This window comes from Dryobates pubescens, chromosome 15 (assembly GCF_014839835.1).
Source record: "Dryobates pubescens isolate bDryPub1 chromosome 15, bDryPub1.pri, whole genome shotgun sequence".
In the NCBI taxonomy this organism is placed as follows: domain Eukaryota; kingdom Metazoa; phylum Chordata; class Aves; order Piciformes; family Picidae; genus Dryobates; species Dryobates pubescens.
The window spans coordinates 25,727,714-25,746,463 of record NC_071626.1 but is presented as its reverse complement, the minus strand read 5'-3'; the positions used below and the strand labels follow the sequence as shown (position 1 = coordinate 25,746,463).

The 18,750-nt window shown below is 53.6% G+C and overlaps 1 protein-coding gene across 1 annotated transcript in view; it reads right to left on the bottom strand.

The window, feature by feature from the left end:
- The window catches only part of CACNA2D4 (calcium voltage-gated channel auxiliary subunit alpha2delta 4), a 199,736-nt gene extending 185,571 nt beyond the window's left edge, over positions 1 to 14,165 (bottom strand). Inside the window, exons 1-2 of the mRNA XM_054168159.1 lie at positions 13,923 to 14,165; positions 6,425 to 6,506 (exon numbers count right to left, since the gene is read on the bottom strand). Of these exons, the coding sequence (XP_054024134.1) occupies positions 6,425 to 6,506; positions 13,923 to 14,029 (189 nt within the window). The 5' untranslated portion in view covers positions 14,030 to 14,165. The remainder of the gene's footprint in view (positions 1 to 6,424; positions 6,507 to 13,922) is intronic.
- Positions 14,166 to 18,750: the final 4,585 nt, after the last annotated feature.

Here is an 18,750-nt window from a genome sequence, read left to right as displayed (position 1 = left end):
AGCAAACCATGGAAGGTGCTGCTGTCTCTTTGCATTTCCTCACAGACAAAATGCCCACTGACTTCAAGAAGCGCCGAGGGGGGAATCATCTGGACCTCAGCACTGTGCTCCTCATCCTTCTGCTGGTCTGCACATGCTCATGCACACAGAGAATCACTTCATGTGAAAAAGAGGCAGTGGTCCAAAAAGAGAGGAGTGCCTGGGGAGCACACGTGTTTGCATTTCCAGGCTTCAGTGCACTTAGCCCCCCAGGCCTGACTCTGCCCACAGCTTGCACCAGTGTGATGAGCTACATACAGCTGGATCACAAGATCACAGGATCAGAGGATGTTAGGGCTTGGGAAGGAGATCTCTGGGCATCTTCCAGCCCAACCCCCCTGCCAGAGCAGGAGCAGAGAATCCAGCACAGGTCACACAGGAATACATCCAGACAGGGATGGAAAGGCTCCAGAGAAGGAGACTCCACAACCTCTCTGGGCAGCCTGCTCCAGGGCTCTGGGACCCTCACAGTCAAGAAGTTCCTCCTCATGTTGAGGTGGAACCTCCTGTGCTGCAGTTTCCATTCATTTCCCCTTGTCCTATCACAGGATGCAACTGAGCAGAGGCTGTCCCTGTCCCTTCCTTCCTGAGCCCCAGCCCTCAGCTATTGATAGACATTCATCAGATACCCTCTCAGTCTTCTCCTCTCCAGACTAAACAGCCCCAGGGCTCTCAGCCTCTCCTCCTAGGGCAGTGCTGCAGTCCCTTCAGCATCCTTGCAGCCCTCCCTTGGAGTCTCTCCAGCAGCTCCCTGTCCCTCTGGAACTGGGGAGCCCAGAGCTGGATGCAATATTCCAGGTGAGGTCTCACCAGGGCAGAGTAGAGGGGGAGGAGAACCTCCCTGGCTCTGCTGGACACACTTCTCTCAATGCACCCCAGGATCCCCTTGGCCTTCTTGGCCCCAGGGCACATTGCTGCCCCATGCAGAACTTGCTGCCCACCAGCACTCCCAGGTCCTTCTCCACAGGGCTGCCCTCTGGCAGGTCACCTCCCAGCCTGTAGTGGTGCAGCTTATTATGCCTTCCCTATATGACTCCTGTATGGAGTCTGCCAAGGTGCTTCTCAGGGTGGTGAAAATGTTGCCTATTATTAAAAGATCTGTCTGTCCCCTCCTGAAGCTGTCCTGCAGCACTCTAAGCATCAGGGACAGAGAGAGCCCTCCAGGATGGTCCTTGCTTTGAGATGTTCACAGTATCACAGTATCACAGTAACTAAGGTTGGAAGAGACCCCAAGGATCATCAAGTCCAACCTGTTCCAACAGACCTCACAACTAGACCATGGCACCAAGTGCCACGTCCAATCCCCTCTTGAACACCTCCAGGGACGGTGACTCCACCACCTCCCTGGGCAGCACATCCCAATGACGAATGACTCGCTCAGTGAAGAACTTTTTCCTCACCTCGAGTCTAAACCTCCCCTGACACAACTTGAGACTGTGTCCCCTTGTTCTGGTGCTGGTTGCCTGGGAGAAGAGACCAACCCCCTCCTGTCTACAACCACCCTTCAGGTAGTTGTAGAGGGCAATGAGGTCGCCTCTGATCCTTCTCTTCTCCAGGCTAAGCAACCCCAGCTCCCTCAGCCTCTCCTCACAGGGCTGTGCTCAAGGCCTCTCCCCAGCCTTGTTGCCCTTCTCTGGACACGTTCAAGTGTCTCGATGTCCTTCCTAAACTGAGGGGCCCAGAACTGGACACAGTACTCAAGGTGTGGCCTAACCAATGCAGAGTCCAGGGGCACAATGACCTCCCTGCTCCTGCTGGCCACACTATTCCTAATACAGGCCAGGATGCCATTGGCCTTCTTGGCCACCTGGGCACACTGCTGGCTCATGTTTAGGCGGGTGTCAATCAGCACCCCCAGGTCCCTCTCCGTTTGGCAGCTCTCAGCCACTCTGACCCCAGCCTGTAGCTCTGCATGGGGTTGCCGTGGCCAAAGTGCAGCACCTGGCACTTAGACTTATTAAATGCCATCCCATAGGACTCTGCCCATCTGTCCAGTCGGTCAAGGTCCCTCTGCAGAGCCTTTCTACCCTCTAACTGACTAACATCTGTTCCCAACTTGGTGTCATCTGCAAACTTGCTGATGACTTGCTGATGTTGATTTGTGACTTCTCTGACCCAGCTCTTGCTAAAGAAGTGGGGGCTGAGAGCAGGGCTGAAGAAGAGGGTGCTGGCTCATCCTTGCTTGTCTCCCAGGGAAATAAGGGGAAAGGAAAAAGCTCCAGAAGTGGGATTTGAGGTAAACCTGAGCTGTCTAAACTGCTTCAGTAATGTCAGGGCAGAGCAGGACATGCGTTTAGGAGCCGACTCTGCTGGAGTGGTAACAGAGACAGGCTGGATCAGGCTCCTCTGTACACACTGCTGGAAGTGGTAACAGTGACTCACTGAAGGAAGTTCTCTCTCTGAGTCATGAGTGACACTGTGCCCCTCTCAGAGGTGTCCAGAGACTCTGCAATGCACATGTGGTCTGTGCTGCACCCAGGCCCCAAAACATGCACGAGCAAACCAGACACCTACCCCTCTCCCAGAACAAAGGCAGTCACAGCACCAAGGAAATGGAGCTCTGCCTTGACTCCCCTCTATGTGACCTCTAGGTTGGGTTTGGCCACATCCAGCCTTTCACACCAGAAATTAGCTCTCTTTGCCTCCAGTGAATTGCTCCAAAAGCTGAGAGAGTTGTGAATTTGTTTTTCAAGATCTGGTCACCATGATTGCAGCTCCCAGTAGTACTCTACTAGCATCTACAGGTCTCACATAAACCCCATCCTAAAGGGACCAACATCCCTAGGGACAAAACACAGTGTGTGCAGAGGAAGGTGAAATGATCTGATGCAACACCTCTGGAGGGACAACACAGCACAGCTGCCTTAACGCCCCCTCGGGGCCACGTCTGCCGGCCTTGGACTCCACTGCTGCTTCCACAAGGCTCATCTTTTCAACCTAGCCACTGATCTCCTTAGTTCCACTGACTTTTGAGCCCTGCTGAACTCTCTTAAATTGTTAGAAACAGCTACAGAAGCTGTGTAGGTTGGCAGCATCAGACACAGACACAATCAACCATCAAATAACCACAGCCTGTATCTCCTGCCCACTGGAGCTCCAGCTCCCACCAGAAATACCTTAGCATAGCACTATGCCTCTGGCAATTTTTCCTTGGGTACCCCATGGTAAAATAAGCAATTTCAGAGAGTCACAGAATTATTGAGGCTGGAACAGAGCTCTGAGCTCATCAAGCCCAGCCTAGGACCCAACCCCACCACACCAACCAGACCATGGCACTGAGTGCCACATCCAGTCTGGCCTTAAACACCTCCAGGGACAGCAACTCCACCACCTCCCTGGGCAGCACATTCCAGTCTCTAATTCCCCTTCCTATCAGCAAGTGCTTCCTAACATCCAACCTAAACCTCCCCTGGCACAGCTTCAGGCCATGCCTTCTGGTCTTGTCATTTGGAAGCATCATCAAAACTGCTGAAACCCAGCTGCAGCTGTATCCCATCCCAGCTGCAGCTATATCCCATCCCAGCTGCAGCTGTATCCCATCCCAGCTGCAGCTATATCCCATCCCAGCTGCAGCTGTATCCCATCCCAGCTGCAGCTATAGCCCATCCCAGCTGCAGCTGTATCCCATCCCAGCTGCAGCTATATCCCATCCCAGCTGCAGCTGCATCCCATCCCAGCTGCAGCTGTATCCCATCCCAGCTGCAGCTATAGCCCATCCCAGCTGCAGCTGTATCCCATCCCAGCTGCAGCTGCATCCCATCCCAGCTGCAGCTGTATCCCATCCCAGCTGCAGCTATAGCTCATCCCAGCTGCAGCTGTATCCCATCCCAGCTACTTCCTGTCTAGTACATGAAGTGCTTGTATCAGTGCTGAGAGTCTTTCATTGCATGGTGGTGCCTTCATTCTAAGCAGTGTGCCCAGGTGGCCAAGAAGGCCAAGGGCATCCTGGCCTACATCAGGAACAGTGTGGCCAGCAGGAGCAGGGAGGTCATTGTGCCCTGTGCTCAGCACTGGATAGGCCACCCCTTGAGTCCTGTGTCCAGTTCTGGGCTCCTCAGTTTAAGAAGGACATCGAGACACTTGAACGTGTCCAGAGAAGGGCAACAAGGCTGGGGAGGGGTCTGGAGCACAGCCCTGTAAGGAGAGGCTGAGGGAGCTGGGGTTGCTTAGCCTGGAGAAGAGGAGGCTCAGGGGAGACCTTCTTGCTGTCTACAACTCCCTGAAGGGAGGTTGTAGCCAGGTAAGGGTTGGTTTCTTCTCCCAGGCAAGCAGCACCAGAACAAGAGGACACAGTCTCAAGCTGTGCCAGGGGAAGTTTAGGCTGGAGGTGAGGAGAAAGTTCTTCACTGACAGTAATTGGCTATTGGGATGTGCTGCCCAGGGAGGTGGTGTGCTCCCTGGAGGTGTTCTAAAAAGGCTTGGATGTGGCACTTGGAGCCATGGTTTAGCTGCCAGGAGGAGTTGGGGGATAGGTTGGACTTGATCTCTGAGGTCTTTTCCAACCTCATTGATTCTGCGATTCTCTGATTCTGTGAAATGGAATGGAATAGCATCCTACAATATCCTGGGACAACCTGGCCATCCCCCTGTGACTTTCTGTCTCTTTTGGAGGACTTTTTTCTTTGTGGTTATCTTCAAGTCACCTGGGCCTCAAAACCACCACAGAGATGCTCCCTTACTCCAAACAGAAAGCAGCACTGTGAGAAGAGGGAAACAGAGGGCTCAGCAGCAAGGCAAGGCAAATGATACCCAGAGCTGCTTTCTGCATGGGGATGTGGGTGTTATTACTAATACAAGGACAAAAATGGGACACATAGGGGGTCTAAGAGTCCTCAGAGAGAGTAAAAATGAGAACTGGATGGCCACATGAGGTGGAGAGATGTTGTTCTTCCCCTGATTCAGGGGCCACTGGGTAACTAATGAAGGCACAAACCCCACTGCCATACAGAAATGAGACTGCAGAAATGCAGAGAGAGAATCTCGAGGTCCTCCCAGAAGTCCTTTATTACTGCATTGTAGAATCCCCAGCACTGCAGAGTCTCAGAGTATCCTTAACAGAAGTCCCAGAAGCCCTCAACAGAAAAAGCAGCTAACAGAATTCCTGAGCATATCCCTAGCAGCATCCCTGCACCAAAGCCCTGGCCAGAAGTAGCTAACTATCAGGAGCAGAAATCCCTAGCAGCCCTAAGCCCCCAGGCTGCTCCTACCCTAAGTCCCTAACCCCAGTAACTAGTGCTCAGGGTGGCTGTTTTTTATACTCTGTTATAAATCCCTGCACAGAAGCCCTAAGCCCCCAATCTGCCTTGTAGCTCAGAGTGGCTGTGTTTGAACTCTTTGTTATCAATCACCTAACCAGTAAAATCCAACCACCTCTATAAGCTAAAAGCTTTTCCCAGTGAGAGATGCCAGCATGTCAAGGAGGTGGCTTCTGCAGCATGTGCCAATCCAAGGGTGCCAAGGTGAGGCTGTTGCTCTTGGCACCCATGGAATGTGATTGTTTTGCTCTGGGCAGCTAAGGAATTGGTCAGCTAAGGAATCCTGCACTCTGCACGTGTCCAGCAGCTGCCCTCAGAGCAGTGGCTGCAACAGGGAGGGGATGGCATCTCTTCAGATACATTCAGCACCCACCAGGCCCCCTTGAGCAGCAGCTGGGAGGTGCTGGCCCATACAGCCCTGCTGCCACAGGGCAGAGGTCACTGAAAGAGGAACAGCCATTCACCTGTGAGCCCAGGAATCAAGGCAAGGAGGCAACAGCTGCCAATGGCACCATTTCTCTACAGCCATTGCAGCTGCAGCTTTTGGTGCTGGTAGAGGGCTTAGTGTGAAAGTGTCTGTTGTTTGGTGGCCAAGGCAAGCAGAGATCTGCACTCTGGAAGGTCACAGCTTCTAGGGCACCTGCCTCAGAGACCCTGTCCCAGTCAGAGATTTAAAGGCACAATTCAGAAAACCTGATGAGTGACTGGAAGAAGACAGATAAGGAAGCAGACAGCAGAAGAGCAGCAGCTGGAGAGCAGCAGGAAGGGACAATGAGGTGACAGTGAGAAGGTGAGAGATGAGTAGGAGAGGGATTGATATGCACTTAGGAAGGGAGGAGTAAAGGGTCAGTATGGAAGGGCATGAAATGATCAACATGAGGACTAGTGTTACAAAGGCTCTCTAAACAACAGAGCAATTTAATTGGTGTTTGACCATGGGCAATGAAAGCAGGAAAGGCATTAGCTGGAACCCCCCTCTCCAGTTCATGGAGGATGGCCACAGAGCTTCCCAGCTTTCAAAGCCAGCTGGAGACCTGTGTGCTTTGCCTTCTTCCACCCCAAGCACAACCTGGAGTGGCCACGTGGGTCGATGATGTGAAGCCAGGGGAGTCTGCACAGCTTTTGCCTACCTTCTGCAGCAGGAGAGAGCCTGAATACTTAGTCACAATGGAGTACAGCTCCCCACTGAATGCATCTGCCCAAGACTTCACCCTGAAAAGAGGGGGGAAAAGGAAAATTGGTGTGAATAATTCTAATCCACCAGAGCTGCTGACTTCCTTAGTCAGGGAAAACTCAACCTTCTGGAGTGTGAACTCCCTTGTGTTTCTTTAAGGCACCATGGTGACAATGACAATGCTGTCTCCTCAGACAAGCCAGCAGTAAGGCAGGAGGTACTGCTTGTGGACAGTTTGCACAGGGCATTGATCACCAAGGAGAAACACCAAGTTCTGCTAGTCTCACTCAGACTGGGATTTGTCTTGCCTAACTTTAGAGGCACAAAAGTTGTCCTAGATATCACCTGCTCTCCTCTGTTGTTAGTGAAGTGAAATAAATAGCTCTCTGCAGACACCTGTTTGTCTTCACTGATTGCAGACACAGCCTGGAGTGAAGGGCTAGACATCCACTGTCGAGACTGCTGAAGATAAATGTGTCAGATCTGAAAGACACTTTCAAGATTCACCACTTGGATTGAGCTCCTGGAGCTGCGTGGGGCAGGGACTAAGCAGCCAGCCAGATTCACTGCTCTCCGTGGAGATGCTGTGGCTCGATGGTGCCAGAGTGGGTTACACACCTCATGGCTGCAAAACACGGCTCCCATCTCTGCCAGCCTGCAAATAAGTGATGCTAGCAATGCCACAGGGAGAACATAAGGATGTTGAAGAGCAGCTTGTACACTGAGCCACCCAAATCAAAATAGATGGGTCTGCTAATTGACAGAACACTTCAGCAGAGATCTGTTGGATGATTCACATTAGACAGTTCCACCTACATGCAGTTCCTTCAGCAGAGATTCGCTTAGGAGAGATTTCTTTAATGGAATAAATGGCCTTCAACACCTAGCAGAATGCACCACTACTTTATAGGCTGCAGAGTCTTCACCTATAGCTTCCAGTAGGTTTCACAGAATCACAGAATTCTCAGAGCTGGAAGGGACCTCAAGGATCAGCCAGCTCCAACCCCCCTGCCATGGGCAGGGACACCTCACACTACAGCAGGCTGCCCAGAGCCACATCCAGCCTGGCTGCAAAAACCTCCAGGGATGAGGCTTCCACCACCTCCCTGGACAACCTGTGCCAGTGGTGAAGAACTTCTTCCTAATGTCTAATCTAAATCTCCCCTCCTCCAGCCTGGATCCATTCCCCCCAGTCCTATCACTCCCTGACGCCCTAAAAAGCCCCTCCCCAGCTTTAGTGTAGCCCCCTTCAGATCCTGGAAGGCCAAAAGGAGGTCTCCTCGGAGCCTTCTCTTCTCCAGACTGAACAACCCCAACTCTCTCAGCCTGTTCTCATCTGAGAGGAGCTCCTCTTCCAGTCCTAAGCAGACTTTAACCTCAGGGCTTGATTTTGCAGGGCAACTGCACCACTTCTGTGGCAGAACAATAAGCAAACATAAAGGAGAGCTCTGGAGTAAAGCCAGCACAGCAATGGTGGAATAATCACACCAGCTAACTTTAGCCTAGGGAAGCCTGCCTAGGCTCCCCTCTTGCAAAGTGAGGCAGGTAGGCAGCTACAGGAGAAGATTTGGAGCACCCAGGGGGCTTGTCTCTGAGCTGCCTCTCTACCCACTGCCTATAAAAGGAGCAGTGAGACAGTGGGTACCCTGTAGCCAGCAATGAGGTGTTCATCTTTAACCACCCAGTGTGATCTTAACACCAGCTGAAGGCTTCTTTACCACCCCCCACCCCCTCCCCTTTTTTTGGATCGATGTGAACTTAGCAGCAGATGCATCTTGATGGTGAAGGCAGCCTAAAAAAGCCACATCACATTGATCTTCACCTCCCCACCAGCACTTCCTGAGGTCTGCAGTACCCGAGGAAGCAAAGGCTGGGCAACCAGCCCCACATCCTCACCACCCTCACAACTGCAGGTACTCCTGCCCATGCCATGAGCGGCTGGTGAGCAGAGTGGTGTCCAGGAAGAAAGAGGAGGTGGTTTCCATCCTGAACTTGCACCTCAGAGACATTGCTAGTAACTGAGTAGATTTTTGCACTGCTGGAGTTGAAGCTGAGTGAGCTTTGCCAAGATCTGTGAATCAATCACAGAATCACAGAACTGTCAAGGGTGGAAGGGACCTCAAGGATCATCCAACTCCAACCCCACTGCCATGGGCAGGGACACCTCACACTACAGCAGGTTGCTCAGAACCGCATCCAGCCTGGCCTGGGGAGGGGGTGGTGTGTGCAGGGATGGGGCTTGCACCACAGAGTCACTCAAAGATCGAGTCCAACCTGACAGTATCACAGTATCACTAAGGATTGGACTCTTACTATCACCTCTTTGGGCAACCCATTTCAGTGTCTCAATGATCTGGTGCCAGACCAAGCCCAGTGCAACAAAGACAGGCACAGCCTGGGGAGCAGCACAGGCCAGCTCAGCCTTGTGTCACTGTGATTTAACCCAGGTGCTGCTTAAAAAGGTTCAGGTTTTCTGTCCCCAGAACATCTCTGAGTGACCTAGGAAGCAGGTCTATTTTCCTGCTGATTTTCTCCCTTTTGTCCCCTGGCCAATGTGTCCTTCCACTGAAACTTCCTTTGAAAAGGGGCAGCTTCTGTGTTTTAGTTAAGTTCATCAGTGGATTTGAAACACCAGGGACTGGGCTGGTTTTGGTGCCAGGAGAGGAAAGCTCTTTCCCTGTTGTTTATTTGTCATTCTTGTACATGAAGACTGTGCAAAGTGGGAGCCTTTTCTCAGAGGGCTTGCACATTACAACCAAACACAGCAGGAAAGGATTTGGTCAGAGATTGCCTGCCTGTAAGCCCTGCACTTGGGTTCAGTGGCAAAACCAGCAGAGAGGACAGGCTGGCTTCTGAATGCCACAGATGTCAAGGCCAAAAGGTACTTCCATGAAGTCCTTTCCCAGGGCACAAAAAGTCCATTTTTATTTGTCAGGGTTTGAAATGATCAGAAGTAGGATTTTACTCTAGGTAACCTCTGCATCCTTCTTGTAAAACACAGAGCAGAAGCATGTTGCTGAGGAAGGCCTTGAGAGTACAGCCAAGAATGATCCTGGTGGCTAAGTCTCGTGAGACTCTGGCCTGGATAAAGTCAGCACAAATCTTGGTAGTCACAGAATGCCAGGGGCTGGAAGGGACCTTGAAAGCTCATCCAGTCCAAGCCCCCTGCCAGAGCAGGGGCACCTAGAGCAGGTCACACAGGAACACAGCCAGGCAGGTCTGGACTATCTCCAGAGAAGGAGACTCCACAACCCCCCTGGATAGCCTGTGCCAGGCTTCTGTCACCTTCATGGGGAAAACATTTTCCTCCTGTTTCCATGGAACTTCCTCTGCCTCAGCTTCCACCACTGCCTCTTGTGCTGTCCTCGGGCATCCCCCAGCAGAGCCTGGCTCCAGCCTCTGGGCACTCACCCTGCACAGCTTTATCAACAGGAATGAGGTCACCCTCAGGCTCCTCCTCTCCAAGCTACAGAGCCCTCAGCTCCCTCAGGCTCTCCTCATGAGGAAGATGTTCCACTGCCTTCATCATCTTTGTGGCTCTGTGCTGGACTCTCTCAAGCAGTTCCCTGAGGTCCTTCCTGAACTGAGGGGCCCAGAACTGGACACAATATTCCAGCTGTGGCCTCAGCAGGGCAGAGTAGAGGGACAGGAGAACCTCTCTTGACCTACTAACCACAGCCCTTCTAATCCACCCCAGGATGCCATTGGCCTTCTTGGCCACCAGAGCACATTGCTGGCTTATGGCCAACCTCCCATCCACCAGGACCCCCAGGTCCCTTTCTCCTTCACTGCTCTCCTGCAGGTCAGTCCCTGACCTATCCTGCTCCATGAGGTTGTTCTTTCCCGGGTGCAAGACTCTACCCCTGCCCTTGCTGAATTTCATTCCGTTTCTCCCTGCCCAGCTCTCAGCCTGTCCAGGTCAGGCTGAATGGCAGCACAGCCCTCCTGTGGCAGCCACTCCTCCCATTTTGGTGTCATCAGCAAACTTGCTGACAGTGCTCTGTGCCCTCATCCAGGGTGTTGATGAATGTATTGAATAGCAATCCTGTGGGCTGTATTGATGAGAAGCTGCCCCATAACAACTTTTACCAGCTGCAGCAGTGACATTTTTAATCTTTAAAGGATTAAACTTGCCTGAATCAGCTTAACAAGGTGAAGTTTTTATGCAGTGGCTTTGCTAAGAGCTGTTAGCCTGCTGGGGGGCTGCTGAGGAGGCAGCGCTGCTGGCTGGGGGCTTCCCAGCAGTGAGCGTGCCAGGAGAGCTGCTGGTGCACACCAACACGTGCACAGCAACTCACACAGGGGCACCAACACACACAGAGGCACCAACAAGTGCACAGCAACTCACACAGGGGCACCAACACACACCAGGGGCACCAACACGTGCACATCAACTCACACAGGGGCACCAACAAGTGCACACCAACACACACAGGGGCACCAACACACACAGAGGCACCAACATGTGCACATCAACACACACAGGGGCACCAACACGTGCACATCAACTCACACAGGGGCACCAACAAGTGCACACCAACACACACAGGGGCACCAACACACACAGAGGCACCAACAAGTGAACACCAACACACACAGGGGCACCAACACGTGCACATCAACTCACACAGGGGCACCAACAAGTGCACATCAACGCACACAGGGGCACCAACACACACCAGGGACACCAAGAAGTGAACACCAACACACACAGGGGCACCAACACACACAGGGGCACCAACAAGTGCACACCAACACACACAGGGGCACCAACACACACAGAGGCACCAACAAGTGAACACCAACACACACAGGGGCACCAACACACACAGAGGCACCAACAAGTGAACACCAACACACACAGGGGCACCAACACACACAGAGGCACCAACAAGTGCACATCAACTCACACAGGGGCACCAACACACACAGAGGCACCAACAAGTGAACACCAACACACACAGGGGCACCAACACACACAGAGGCACCAACAAGTGCACATCAACTCACACAGGGGCACCAACACACACAGAGGCACCAACAAGTGAACACCAACACACACAGGGGCACCAACACACACAGAGGCACCAACAAGTGAACACCAACACACACAGGGGCACCAACACACACAGAGGCACCAACATGTGCACATCAACACACACCAGGGGCACCAACAAGTGCACACCAACACACACAGGGGCACCAACAAGTGCACATCAACTCACACAGGGGCACCAACAAGTGCACACCAACACACACAGGGGCACCAACACACACAGAGGCACCAACAAGTGAACACCAACACACACAGGGGCATCAACAAGTGAACACCAACACACACAGGGGCACCAACACACACCAGGGACACCAACAAGTGAACACCAACACACACAGGGGCACCAACACACACAGAGGCACCACCAAGTGACCACCAACACACACAGGGGCACCAACACACACAGGGGCACCAACACACACAGAGGCACCAACAAATACACACCAACACACACAGGGGCACCAACAAGTGAACACCAACACACACAGGGGCACCAACATGTGCACATCAACACACACAGGGGCACCAACACACACAGAGGCACCAACAAATACACACCAACACACACAGGGGCACCAACAAGTGAACACCAACACACACCAGGGGCACCAACACGTGCACATCAACTCACACAGGGGCACCAACAAGTGCACACCAACACACACAGGGGCACCAACACACACAGGGGCACCAACAAGTGCACACCAACACACAGAGGGGCACCAACACACACAGGGGCACCAACAGGTGCACATCAACACACACAGGGGCACCACCAAGTGCACACCAACACACAGAGGGGCACCAACACACAGAGGGGCACCAACAGGTGCACACCAACACACACAGGGGCACCACCAAGTGCACACCAACACACAGAGGGGCAGAGGTGCCCTGCAAACCTGCACCCACAGAAGTGCACCCAGGTTCCCTGCCTGTGCACTGGTGCTGGGGCCCACATGCAGCACACGCACCGGCCGTGGCTGCTCATGGTTTGTATCACAGCTCAGGTTTGCCTTCCTGTGCTGCAGAGCTCTGGGAAGGACTCTGATGCCCTAATCAGTCAGGTGGAGCAGGAACAAGCAAGGAAAGGTGCCATGGCCTCTTTCTTTTCTTTAGCCTTGCCTCACCAGCATTCCCTGACATCCACACATGAGTAGATGTACGTGTATCTGTGTGTCTGTGCTACAGTTTGAAGGGGAACTTTTTAGCCTAGTCCCTGACTGCAAAGACTGAAAGCAAAATAAATGACCATTGGATGCAAAACAATGCTAAGGTCTATAGAATTCCTTGGCTTGCTAATGGCACATAGAGCAGAGGCTTAAACAGCTCTTTCTCCCTCTCTTTTCTTCTTCTGCTGCTTCTGCTTGCAACCTCTTTCTCTGTTCTGTGGCCTTGCCAGGGGATGTCTCTCTTGACTACTGTGTGAGGTAATGGGAAGGAGGGAGGGAGGGAGAGGGGGAGGAGGTGGATGGTCCCTCCTGGATCCATCCAGGAGGGTCTGAGGAGTTTCTGTTTTGTTGATCAGTATCTCTGTATTGTACATCTGTTGTCTATCTTGGGCATATTCATTGCATTTCATAGTTCTAGAACATAGTTTACTTGTCAATAGAGCTTCATGTGCTTCCATCCCAAACTGAGCTGCTCTGAGTGATTCTATTTTGGGGACACAGCTCTCCAGATTAACTGGGGGGTGATTTCAACCCAGCCCAGCCTCTTACCCAGGCTGCCTATATGCAGGTGAAGGCATTTTTCAGCCGTCGGTGCACCAGACCAGCGCAAGAGCTCACAGCTTTGGAGCTGCAAGCCTTGCATTGCATGATGTGGGCCTCCTGTGTGTTGAAGAGATGCATCTTGCCTCAAACACCCTGCACCTCTGCCTCCTGTGGTCAGATTCTGACAAGTGCTTTGCACCCCCAAGGTGCCTGTGGCAGGCTGCACACCAGCAACCTCTGCCGGGAACGCTGGGCTGGCGTGGGGCTGCCTACATCTGCCTCCATGGCTGGGCCTCCACAAGCTGCCTCAGCAGCGAGGTTTCATGAACATGTCCTTAAACTGGTTGTGCCTTCTGCTGCCCACTGCATTAAGCAGAGCATTAATAAATGTCCAAGTGCTTAACTGCAGCAGGTGAGCAGCATTGCTCTGCTCCACCGACGAGCAAAATGAGACGCTGCATCTGAGCTAGACCTGCGGGCTGAAGCGCTGGCTCCCACAGCTCTCTCCTCTCCCGGGAGCCATCATCACGGTGGGAAGGAAATGCCACCTCCCCTAAGGCGATGTGCCTGCCCCTGCGGTGCCTGCCCCGCTCTGGGAGGCGCTCCCCCCCGCTCGCCCATGCCCATGGCATCGCCAGCTCCACACCAGGCACGCTCCGCGCCAGGGAGAGCCAAACACTTACGTCTCCAGCGGGATCTTCGTCTGGGCCCTGGCAGCGGGCGGGAGGCAGAAGAGGCAGAGCATCATCCACAGGACGGCCCTGGGCCCCATCCTCCACCTGCCAACCATCAGCAGGGGCACCGGCCGGCGGGGCGCGGGGCTCCCCTGCCCTTCCTGCTGCCGCGGGGGGGATCCCACGCAGCCCCCGCCATGGCGCCGGGCTGGCCGCCCTGCCGCCGCGGGGCCGAGCCCCGGGGGAGCCCCGGCTGCTTCTGCCCCGGGAAGGCTGCTCCTGCCGCCCGGCGCCGTCAGTAGTCTCTGACGGACGGTGAGCAGCCAAAACCCCGGCGGGGCCTCTGGCCGGGGAGCACCCAGGGGTGCTGTGCGCCTCCGTGCCCCGAGGAGCGGTCACGCCGGCAGGGAGCTCCGCGCTGGGAGCTGCAGCAGCTACGTAATCCCCTGCCAGCCCCTTAATCCTCTCGCCAAGCAGCAGCAGCCCCAGATTTAGGGAAGTGGAGTGGGATAAAATCACCCGGGATTACTCTGATTCCTGAAGACGGGTCTCAGCTTCTCCAGCCAGAGGTCAGGCCGTGCCTGCTTTAAAGGGGTCACATCCGCACCCCCCAAAAAGCAGCCCTGATGTTTAAGCTGTGTCCCATGGGACCTCCTTGCACACGGCAGGGTGCCGGAGAGTTACTCCAGCAGGTCAGCCCAGCACCGGGCACCTGGGGTTGTTCCAGGAGCATGGGGTGTGAGGTGGGCTCCTGCATGCCCCAGGGGATCTGTGCTGTGCTGCTGCTGGGTGCTTTGTACAGGAGGATGAGGCCAGGCAGGGCTGGTGCCCTGAGAGCACCCAGCACATGTCCTCCTGGAGCACTCCAAGCCACGTCTGGAGCCTCACACGGGAGAAGGAAGAGGAGGGGAAAATGAGCAGCAGGAAGCAACCACTGCATGGGGAGAAAAAGGACTCCCGGGTTTACCAGATCACCTCCTCGTGTGAGAGGTTAGTTATTGACAGTCAAACCTCTCTGGGCAAGGTTTGATTGAGATTTCCATGCCCTCATCTGGGACTGGAGACCAAAGGAGCCCAACAGATGAACTTGATGAACAGCAGCAAGTAGCACCCTGCAGCCTGCAATCTAAGCTCATTATTGTCACGAGAAACATGCATTATAAATAACCACAGATAGGGCAGTGGAAAGATTACAAATGACTGCAGTGACCTGTTGACCAGCTTAACTGTGTGACTGAGCCAGCCCAGTTATCAGAGCATCTCCCCACCAACCTCTTGCACCTGTACAAATAGCTCATCAAACACAAAATGCAAAGCCAGGCTGGGTCCTTAGGTGTCTGGGAAGGATGTTGAAGGGGGAAGTGGCTGTCACAGCAAGGAGGTAGAACTAAGGCAGGTGTTGTGGACATGGAGTGCAGCAGGTGACACCGAGCTGGGCGGCAGTGTGGAGCTGCTGGAAGGGAGGAAGACACTTCAGAGAGCCCTGGCCAGGCTGGGTGGTTGAGCTGAGGTTTAATAAGGCCAAGGGCTGGCTCCTGCACTTTTGCCACAGTAACCCCACGCAGGCTACAGACTGGGGGATGAGTGGATGGAGAGCAGCCTGGCAGAGAGGGACCTGGCAGTGCTGGGTGACAGCAGCTGAACAGGAGCCAGCAGTGTGCCCAGGGGGCAGGGAAGGCCAATGGCAGCTTGGCTTGGATCAGGAATAGTGTGGCCAGCAGCACTAGGGATGGAATTCTGCCCCTGTGCTCGGCACTGCTGAGGCCTCACCTCCAGCACTGTGAGCAGCTCTGGGCCCTTGCTGCAGAAAAGATCTTGAGGGGCTGCAGCAGGTCCAGAGGAGAGCAACCAGCCTGGGGAAGGGACTGGAGGGCAAGGCTGAGGAGGAGAGGCTGAGGGAGCTGGGGGTGTTCAGCCTGGAGGAGAGGAGGCTCAGGGGGGACCTTCTCACACTCTACAAGTACCTGAAGGGAAGCTGTAGTCAGGTGGGGGTCAGGCTCTGCTCCCAGGCAGCTTGTGCCAAGAGGAGAGGGCATGGCCTGAAGCTGTGCCAGGGGAGGTTTAGGTTGGATGTTAGGAAGCACCTCCTGATGGGAAGGGGAATTAGAGACTGGAATGGACTGCCCAGGGAGGTGGTGGAGTCGCTGTCCCTGGAGGTGTTTAAGGCCAGACTGGATGTGGCACTCAGTACCATGGCCTGGTTGGTGTGGTGGGGTTGGGTCCTCGGCTGGGCTTGATGATCTCAGAGCTCTGTTCCAGCCTCAATAACTCTGTGATTCTGTGTGATTGCTGCTGCACCTTAAAAGGGATGATAGAAGTGGCAGAGGAAATGCAGAGAAGAGAATAGAACTGTGAAAAGTGGAATAGAGGTTAAATGGGATGATGAAGAGGCTGAAAGCTCAGGGTGAGCAAGTAAGTAATTACAGGAATAACTCACCTTGGGACAGGATGCTTTCATCATCCACTGCAGGCTTTACTCCAGGCTGAGTATCATTTTGAAAGTTGCCATCTTCACACAGAGGCTGTGGGCTTGAGATTTCCAGATGATCTTCTTAAGTCTGTGCAAAAGGAGACACAGGAAGGTTGAAATGATTCTTTCTGACCTTAAAAATCTACAGAAAATCAATTTCTCCACAGTCAGACACTCTGGAGACACTGCCTGCAGGGAATCACATGGCTGTACAGCAAATTCCACAGCCTGCATGTGAAGGCAGCAGGCAGCACAGGTCTGGGGCTTGGTAAATGGCCAGACTGTGGTATGTGGACCTGTGACCTGAAAAGGGGCATATACAGACCCAGAGAGCAGGAGCCAGGAGGCCAGGAGGCCAGGACAGTGCAGAGAAACATCTTCCACCTCTAAATGCTCACAGCAGATAAGGGGTGCAGTGTGGCACCCATGCAAGCAGAAGGAGCTGATTGCCTTTTACCTCCTGCTACTTGGACCAGGGACCATGGGGCTGGGCTTCCGCTGCATCCTCCTTCTTCTTCAGCCTGAAAAGAGAAGGAGGAGCTTTAGAGCTCCTCTTCAAATAAGAGGAGCTAGGTAGACTGACCTGCAAGGTCTCATTCCCCCATGTTTGCCAAGATCCCAAAGGAGGGCTGGTGTCCAGGGTGGCAGGCTTCCCTGCCCAAGTCCTTCAGGAAAGATATGCTAAGACTTCACAGTCTTGCCCGAGTTTAGAGGGGGACAGACTGTTCTGTTGCTCCCAAAGGGGCAAAAGAATACCACTCACACAAATGGATTGGGTAGCCATGGAAAGTTGAAATGGAAAAGCAACTCATACACTACAAAGCCTACAAAGCATAGTGGTGAGCATAGCAAAGCTTATAAAGTTCAAAGAGGTGCCCAGGCTAAACTTAACACACAGCACAACACTTCCCTTCTCCCCTCCTGGGGTTCCCCCAAAACCCCAGGGCTCACTCTTTCCCCCACCATTGCTGTGCTGGTTCCAGGCTGGCCAGGCCTGAACTGCCTCCACTTTTTACCCTGCCATTAGGCCTAAATAGACCAAGATTGCACAGGGGACAACAAATAATACATTGCTCAGGCCAGAGAGGCCTTGGATGCTCCCCCACTGCTACCAGAGAAGAGAGCATCTCTCCCGCAGGAGCAGAGAGGGAGGAAAGAGAAAGACAAGGACTTTGCAGCCAGATTGGTAAGGGTGCAGGATTTTGGGGTAGAAATCCACTGCTGGCTGTGTCCACCCACTGGGCTGGGCACTGGAGGCCTCCACTCTGTGGCTTCTTTGTTGGAGGCACCCAGCCTGAACGGCCACAGGTCTGTAAGAATGCAAAATGAGAGCAGAAGGCAGAAGCAGCAAGGGTTTAGACAGGATTTGCTCTCTGCTTTGCAAGGAGCCATCACAAGTAGTTCTTGTGAGTGGTTCTTGCAGGACCTTTCTGGCCACTCTCTGTTATTTGCAGCTGAGACTCAGTGTAATCCAGATGGGTTCTGTGTTTGGAACCCCCTGAACCACTGAGAGAAGAGGCCATGAGCCACAGCAACATGCAGTGCTACAGGCTGGAGAGCAGCCAGGCAGGAAGGGACCTGGGGGTACTGGGTGACAGCAGCTGAACATGAGCCAGCAGTGTGCCGAGGTGGCCAAGAAGGCCAATGGCATCCTGGCCTGGATCACCAATAGTGTCGCCAGCAGGAGCAGGGAAGTCATTGTGCCCTGTGCTCAGCACTGGTTAAGCCACACCTTGAGTCCTGTGTCCAGTTTAAGAAGGACATTGAGACACTTAAAGGTGTCCAGAGAAGGGCAAGGAGGCTGGGGAGGGGTCTGGAGCACAGCCCTGTGAGGAGAGGCTGAGGGAGCTGGGGTTGCTTAGCCTGGAGAAGAGGAGGCTCAGGGGAGACCTTCTTGCTCTCTACAACTCCCTGAAGGGAGATTGTAGCCAGGTGGGGGTTGGTCTCTTCTCCCAGGCAAGCAGCACCAGAACAAGAGGACAGAGTCTCAAGCTGTGCCAGGGGAAGTTTAGGCTGGAGGTGAGGAGAAAGTTCTTCACCGAGCGAGTCGTTCGCCATTGGGATGTGCTGCCCAGGGAGGTGGTGGAGTCCCCATCCCTGGAGGTGTTCAAGAGAGGACTGGATGTGGCACTTGGTGCCATGGTTTAGTAGTCATAAGGCCATGATTTAGTAGTCATAAGGTCTTGGGTGACAGGTTGGACTTGATGATCTTTGAGGTCTTTTCCAACCTTATTGATTCTACGCTGAACTGGGAGATGCAAATCCCTGTATTTGGATTTATCTCATTTACTGGGTCTCTCTCACTTAACCCCTTCATGATCTGAAGCTGCAAAGGTGGGAGATTTAAAGATGAGATGAAAATAGCAG